Genomic DNA, 7,564 nt, shown 5'->3' on the forward strand with positions numbered 1-7,564 from the left:
AGCCCTGCAGCAATAGGGCTGTAAGGAGCACAGAGCGCCGCCCGGCAACGGCAGCTGAGCGGCCCTGGGCAGCAAGAGCTCTGAAGTTGTACTTTATTTGTGAAAGTGTTTTTATTTCTTTTAGTTCCAGCGTTACCGACACGTGCCTCACAGTTAACGAGCACATTAACGTCAGCTCCAAAATTCCTCAATCGAAATAAATCGAAAAAAAAATCCCACTTCAATCCCTCCTCCAACGTGCGGCACCGCACAGCCGCCCCCCGTGCCACACAACGCCGTCTGTCCGGCCGTGCATCCCCGCACCGCCGCCCCTCCGATCATTTCACCCAACCCAGCGACGTTACGGCCTTTTCAATGACCGGAGCGGCGGTCGCAGCCTTCGTCCCGCCGCACACGCCGGACGCCGCCGCTCCCCCGGCCCCGCCGCCCCGCTCCGCTCCCCCCGCAGCGCCGTTCCCCGCCGCAGGCCCCGCGAGGCCCATCCGCATTCCCGGGCGGGCCGCGAGCCCCCCGCCGCCCCCGCGGGCAGAACCTGTCGGGACGCATTCTTGAGGCGGCCGCGGCCGGGCCAGGAATGCGGGCGGGCCGAGCGGGCCGAGCGGGCCCGGAGCCGAGCATCCCCGCGGCGGGCTGCAACGGAGCTCAGCGCGGCCCGCCGTAACCCCCCCCCCCCTCCCCAAACCGGCCCCCACGGCCCCGCTCACCCTTGGAGTAGAGGGACTTGGGGGACTCGAGGTCGAGGTCGGCGCTGAGCAGAGAGATGAAGTCCGAGGGCATCGCAGCTCCGCGGCCCGGCTGGGGCGAGGGGGGCGGCGGCGGGAGGGGGCCGGCCCGGGGGGGGGGCGCTGCTGCTGCCTCCGCCGCCCCGGGGAGGGGAGGGCGGGCACCGGCGGGGGAGAGCGCGGCGCTCCGCTCGCCGCGGGGCGGACCGGGTCGGGCCAGGCCGGGGGCTCCGCTCGCCGTCGGGACCGGGCGCCGCCGCCGCCGCCCGCCGCTGACAGAAACCGGCCGCCGCCAACGGAACGCGCCACCCGCCCCCTCCGGCACCTCTCTGCGCCTGCGCGGGGCCGCGGGGAGGGGGCGCGCGCCAGGAAGGCCGGCGCCGCCGGCCCGCGCATGCGCCGCGGAGGGCGGGGAGACAAGGAGACGGAACGGCGCCGAGGCCCGGCCTTCTGCGCCTGCGCGGAGCGACCCGTGAGGGCCGTCTCGGAACCGCGCGGCGAGGGGAGAGGTGTCGCGGGAGCGAGCGGCGCGAGGGAGGTCGTGCGCATGCGCGAGGAGGGCGGGGGGGCGGCAGGCGGAAGAGCCGCGGCGGCGGCGGCGGGGGGCGCGGAAGCGTCTAGAAGGGGGGGGAGGTGGGGCCGAGGGGCCTCGCGCGGAGGCGGTGAGGGGAGGCGGGCGGCTGCGAGTTGTGCGGCCGGATCCGGGCCTTCAGAACCGCGGAGATACGGGTGCGCTCTGGAGAAGCCAGCGCAGGGCCGCCGAAGCGCTAAAGGGACCGGGAACCCCTCCTGCGAGGAGAGGCTGAGGGAGCCTGGCCTGTCCTGCCTGAAGGAGGCCCGGGGTCTCGTCGCTGTGTAAAAGTACTGGAAAGAACGTGAAGGAAGGGAGAGCCGCGCTCTTGTTTGTGCCAGCCGGAGCCAGGAGCAGAGGCAGTCTGTGTAAATGAACACGGGAGGTTCCCCTTGCCCATCGGCAGCACTGCTGTGCTGCGCAGGGTCGTGGAGACATAGGCTGTGTGGACTGCATGCAGATCTCCACGGCTGGGGACCGGCGCGGTGACCCCGAGCAGAGCGCCGAGAGCTGTTCTGTGCGGAGCAGAGCAGGACAGCGCTGTGAGCAGGCACCGTGCGCCCAGCCTGCCAGGGGCTCTGGCGTCCCTGCGGTGCTGCAGCTCCTTCATGCCAGCAATTAACAAACTGTCTGGAAGCCAGCACCTTTGCTGTGCTGTCCTGAGAAGGTGCTGCCAGCAGGTGGTCTGCAGTTAGAGGTGAAGCGCATCAAGACAGGCCTAGGGATAGAGCACAGATGACAGCACAGAATGAGGCTAAAAGTGGGAGAAAGAGAGTCAGAATCCTGCAAGACCCCAGCTTCCAGCTTCACCCCAGACCCAGGTGAGCTTTAAGCTGTAAGGGCAGCTACAAGGTTTAATCAAATCTGTCCCTGTGTGTTCCCACCAGTTGCAGGGTCCCCGCTGTCTGAGGTTCTGGGCTGTGTGACCAGCAAGTGAAACCCAGTCTGTGTTCCTTGCCGAAACAATCGGGACAGCATAGGAGGAATTCAGACAGTTCCTCTTGGGGACTGGAGAGCACCACTGGCTGGCACAGCCCAGCAGGCTTAGCACCAAATCCCTGAACATGCCTGGCTTTCGGGGACTGGTAAGATTTGGGGGTTGCCTGATGACCCAAGTACACACACAACAGGGTGAGCTCACTGATGTGCAGGTTGATGTAAGTGTTGCCCCGTCTGTGTCAGTGGAATTCGGAACAGAGATTTTCTGATCCTGTGTGGCCTCTCATGGCTCGTGCAGTACTGGGCACTGTTGGTGACAAATCCAGACGTGGGAAAGGCTGGAATGCCAAAGGGTGTTGTACATTAAGAAGTATTGATCTGCGTTTTCCTGTACTTTTTTTTTTAATGGACTTACAGCTCCAGGCAGATTTGCTGTGGGCTCTTGGTGTTTTGCAGGTTCTTTTCAAATGGTAGTTTGGCTGATGGGGAAGATATTCAGTATCCCAGAAGGGGGAACTGCAGGCGGTGACTGTAGTGGAAACAGTGAGTGCTGCTATAGCTGTGCAAACTGCACAAACAAGGGAAGTTTCAATAACAAAGAAAAGGAAACCTGCAACCTGTTTGGAGCAAAAGGGCCCACAGTTGAGTGAACACACTGATGCATTTTTTCCCCAGTCGTCACAGCAGAGATTTACAGAATGACAGGTTCTGGTCAGGGATGCTGCCCTTGGCATGTGGAGATGCTTGGCTCCATCCTTCCCCACTCCACTCCACTCAAAAGCCCTTGTTGGACTTGAACTTAAAGGTCTTTTCCAATCTTAGTGATTCTGTATGGAGTAACATAGATGAAACACAAGAAAATCTCAACCAGTTAACTGCCAGGCACCGAAACACGAGACTCCTGTTAAAATTTATGTATTGTGTAATTAAGGTATTTTCTTGTTTTATAAGTAAGCTCTTCTCCCCGTGTAAGCAGTGGATAGCAGCAGGTGTGAGTGGGAAGCAGTCTGCACAGGGCTTGTGTGTGTACATTGGCAGGTGCATGCGTAGTCACTAGCCCTGCTTGCAGTGTCTAACCCTGTGTAGGTGTTGTATTTTTCATCTGCATTAGAGAGCTGTCAGAAAATAATTAGGTTCTTTCAACAGCTGCCCTACTCCCAGATTACTGCTTCCTGACTCATTAGAGCTGCTGAGGTTGGCAGGAAACTTGTTCTGTAGTAATTTCTGCCAGCAGCGTCCCTGGAGATGGGGCAGCCTTGTGTGTGACACCAGCATCCACTTCAGCCTCGTGATGCAGGCACTGGGCCGCTGGAGGCCAGTGGGCGGGCTGCTATTTACCAGATCGTCAGTGCTGTCATTAGCAACGATCAGGAGTTTCCCGTTGCTCTGATGGCTGCATCGGCTGGGCACATCAGCTGGGCACTTGAGCGGTGTGTGCCATTTATGGACTTCCCAACTATTTGGCTAATCGGGGTTTTGAAAGGAGTAAAGAGTGGGACTATGTGACCCTAAGGATGGACATTCTGTCCCTGAAGAGCTTCAGAGCCACATGGCAGCTTCATCTCATAGGTGACTGGTGCTACCAGTTCCGTTGGTCCCCAGATTGTGTCAGCTAACATCCAGAACCACAGCAGCCAGTTCTCACTGATTTTCCTTGCCCACTTACTGCATCAGCAGCTGTTGTTTTGTGCTCGCTGCTGTTCTGCTCGTGTCTGGGATGCCCCAGCCAGGTACTGCTTCCCATGCAGCTGCTGCAGCTCCCATGAAAGCTGCAATTAGATAAATTCTAGATCTAGTTTCTGCTGACAGCTGTGGGAGTGGGGAGACATATCCTTTATAAGTATTCATGTAAATAAATGCTGTGTTTTTGTGTCTGTTCCATCTTCCTGTTGAAAACCCTTCTCCCACATACATGGCCATGGTGGTTTGTGTTGTCATGCGCTGCTGGAATGTTGGCAAGCACGTGGTGGCACGAGGCAATGCTCTGCTGCCCAGAGCTCATCCCCAAGCACACAGCCACGCTGTCACAGGAGCAGACCTTTCGGCACTTCTCTGACAACTTCTTTGCTGCTTACTTGTCGCACTTCCTGAGCAGGTGACTGGAATTTATCAGGGCCTTTCACTACTCCTCTTCTGTGATTATAAAAAGTCAAATTATTGTTATTACAGCATTAGATACTGTGCAGAATCAGCAGCTGCTGACCAGAGAGCAGGCATTCATGAAACCGGAAAGACAAGACGGTACTCAGCCACATCAGTGCACCGCCTGGCCACGGAGATCTGCCTTACAAATAAGTTTAGGACAGAAGGAGAGTGATTGCACAATGTTTGTTAACTGGAAGCTTGAGTATCATCCATGTTTAGACCACGATGGAATGAACGCTGCAGAAAACCCCATTGGCTCCCCCCGCCACCAGATCTGGTCAGCATTGCTCACACATTGTTTGTCCAGAAATTGTCACTTTCCTGGCGCAGTGCAGGAACAATCGTGCTGCTTGGTTACAATGCTCTGAACAAGATCTTTGGCAGAGGCTCACTTTTAACTGATGCCATCTGAAGGATTTTTTCCTCTGACAGGAAGACAAATCCTGCATGTGCAAAAGCTCGATGCTTTCTCAGCTTTAACTCATTATTAGTTTTAAGCAGAACAGCTGTCATGGCCAAATTTTCCCTGCTCAAACCACTCTACATCCATACCCAGCCATTTTCAAGAATCCAAGTCACAGCTCCACAGCTCAGGTTCCTTCTCAGTGATGTAGCTCAGCTGATGCTGGCTCCCCTTCCCACAAAGCTTGGTGCTCCAGGAGACCAGGGTGGGAAGCAGCAAACAGCTGTTGTGCTTGCCCTGTCCTTTGGGCGGGCTCTGTTCATCCTGGGGGCATATGGAAACCCCAGGCCTTAAATGCAGAGGATGAGAGCTGCTCAGATTTATAACATGTAACAAATACTTGAAATTCAGAAACAGTAACAATAGGTGGATGCCCAAGAGTGCAGTAAAACTTGATGCTGAACACCAATGGACTAATTCTACACTTGGTGTCTGCTGTAGGCAGCATTATACACTTGCTCACTGCGCACTTATTTAAGGAGGCACAGCCCAGCTCACCATATATCCTTCACAGTGGCTGGTGCTGCAACACCATGACAAACTGCACCTCCTCTCCATGTTGTTCCATTTCTCAGCTAATTGCAACACGTCTGGAGCTCTCAGCCCTCCCTTCCTCCGTATGCCTCAAGTCTGTGTACGGCAGTGTTCTGTGCTAATAAGGAACTGGGGCTCACAGAGAGGCAGGAGCTGCCAGCGTTCAGCTCTGAGGTGCTCCCAAGGCAGCTTCAGCACTGTGCTGCTGACTGCACACGCTGCTTCCATGCCCATCTGCAGTTCTTCACCTCGTAGCCTCTTCTCCTTCACCTGCAGAAAGCCTGCAGCACGTGCCCTCCCTTTCAGGGAGTTTTCTGGCAGGACGAGCTGAGGCAGCACCTGCATGCTGCAGCTGCACTAAAGCCAGCCCCAGCAACACAGGAGAGTTAAGCACCAGTGCAAAGACTTGGGATCCTCCTTTTTTAATCCTCACATAAAATGGGTAAACAACTTTGTTAATGCCTCCTTCATGTGCTGAGCACTTCCAGGCCTGCTGGCCCCACCACTTGGTGAGCCACAGGAGATGGGGGCTGTGCCCAGCAGGCAGCATCCAGCACCTGAGGTCAGCAGAGCCAGTGCCCTTCAGAGGAACACTGATGGCTGCTGCTCCTAGCAGGTGAATTTGGAGAAGGCTTCGATGTAGTTCCTGCGGTTGAAGCTCCAGCCCCTTGAGCTCTGATGGGTCAGCTTGCCTGCAGAAAAGGGGCAGCTGTTTGGCAGAGGTTGCTTTTGCTTTCCACAAGACATTCAGAAAGGCACTTAAAAACACAAAGGTGCCACACAACAGGCCTGGAGGTCTTTCATGGGTAGTTAAAGGATTTGAAAGGAAGCAACAATAGAAAAAAAGCAACGTGGCAAATGGGAATTCAGCAGAAGTAGCAGCAGGACAAGATCTGGTAAGGGCAAAATTTACTCAGAGCAGTCAAAATGCAGCTGAATGCAAAGAGCATCAGGAAAACTGTATTTTAAAAATGAAACGGTGTCAAAATGCAGGTAAAATTATGCCTGTGGAGAAGACATTTGTTACCATCACACCAGGCAGCACCCAGCAGCTCCTTTCCTTGATTCCTAAAACCAATCCCTCTGACTGCTGCAGAGGGCTCAGGACTCTCCTGAACTAATTCTCGTCTGAATAAGATGTTTGAAAAGCATGCCTTCCAGTTTTGAGACTTCAGCTTTATAGAGAATCCATTATAAATCTAGCTAAGCTGTTTCCACAGTTAATGACCTAATGATAAATGTGCAATACCTGCTTCCAGTCTGAACTGCTCTTGCTTTTAACTTCAGCTTCATCCTCCAGATCAAAAAGCCCTTTGACAAAGTTTCTATTCCCCGTGCAACAACTTCTGCACTGCAATTTTGTAACCTTTTCTTCGATAAACTACACTGAGCTCAACTGTCTCACCATAAATAATGTTTTCCAAGCTTTTAATCATTTACGTGTTTTTAAAAGCCAGAGGCACAGCCGTAGCATTCATTCCCTGAAGCAGCAGTGCCAAAAGCAGGCAAGAGCTCCCACTACTGCAGGAGAGGAACGCACTCAACCTTCACCCCGCCGTCACGCTCTGCCACCTCCTTGCTGTGATGCGCTGCACGCCGCTCAGGACGCGGCCTGGCGTTTCCCAGCACCAGCAGCTCTGGCGGCCCGGTGCCAGCGGCTCCCCTCAGCCAGCAGCCCGCTTTGCAGGGGAGCTCCGCCTCCTTCCAGGCGGCTCCGAACAGCTCAGCTCACAAACTGCTCCTTGAGGGAAATCTGGAACGCGCTCACCGAGCAGCTCTGCCCTTCCACTCTTAAATCAAATCCTTCCCTTTTTATTTTGACCTCGTGGTTTTTGCTTTAATTCCATTAAACCATGCAATATACCTTGCACTATCAATTCAACCAGAAGCCCAAGCAGTTCAGTTAATCTCAAATATAAAAACATCAAGTTAGACTGATAGATCTATTTTCCATGAATTTAGGTTGACTTACCCACTGTAAGACCTGTAAGACACTATGGCCTGTTACCTTTAGCAATACACCTAAATAGAACTACCCAGATCTTTCCTACTAAATATTCCTTGGCACATTTTTATCTTTTTGCTATTTTCTCATTAAAATGAATAAACAGAAACCACACAACCAAACCAGCTAGAACAAAATGAGAGACAAACACGGAATATTCAAGAGCCACTTAGGCAACAGCGAGC

The 7,564-nt window shown here is 54.5% G+C and overlaps 1 protein-coding gene across 1 annotated transcript in view; it reads right to left on the minus strand.

Annotated features, from left to right (window-relative positions):
• NFAT5 (nuclear factor of activated T cells 5) overlaps window positions 1-777 on the minus strand; it is a gene marked incomplete at both ends in the record, with an annotated part of 50,888 nt that extends 50,111 nt beyond the window's left edge. Inside the window, one exon of the mRNA XM_079541457.1 lies at window positions 705-777. Coding sequence (XP_079397583.1) covers window positions 705-777 — 73 coding nt within the window. The remainder of the gene's footprint in view (window positions 1-704) is intronic.
• Between the last annotated feature and the right edge of the window lie 6,787 nt (window positions 778-7,564).

This window comes from Tetrao urogallus (genome assembly GCF_951394365.1).
Source record: "Tetrao urogallus genome assembly, chromosome: 12".
Taxonomy (NCBI): Eukaryota; Metazoa; Chordata; class Aves; order Galliformes; family Phasianidae; genus Tetrao; species Tetrao urogallus.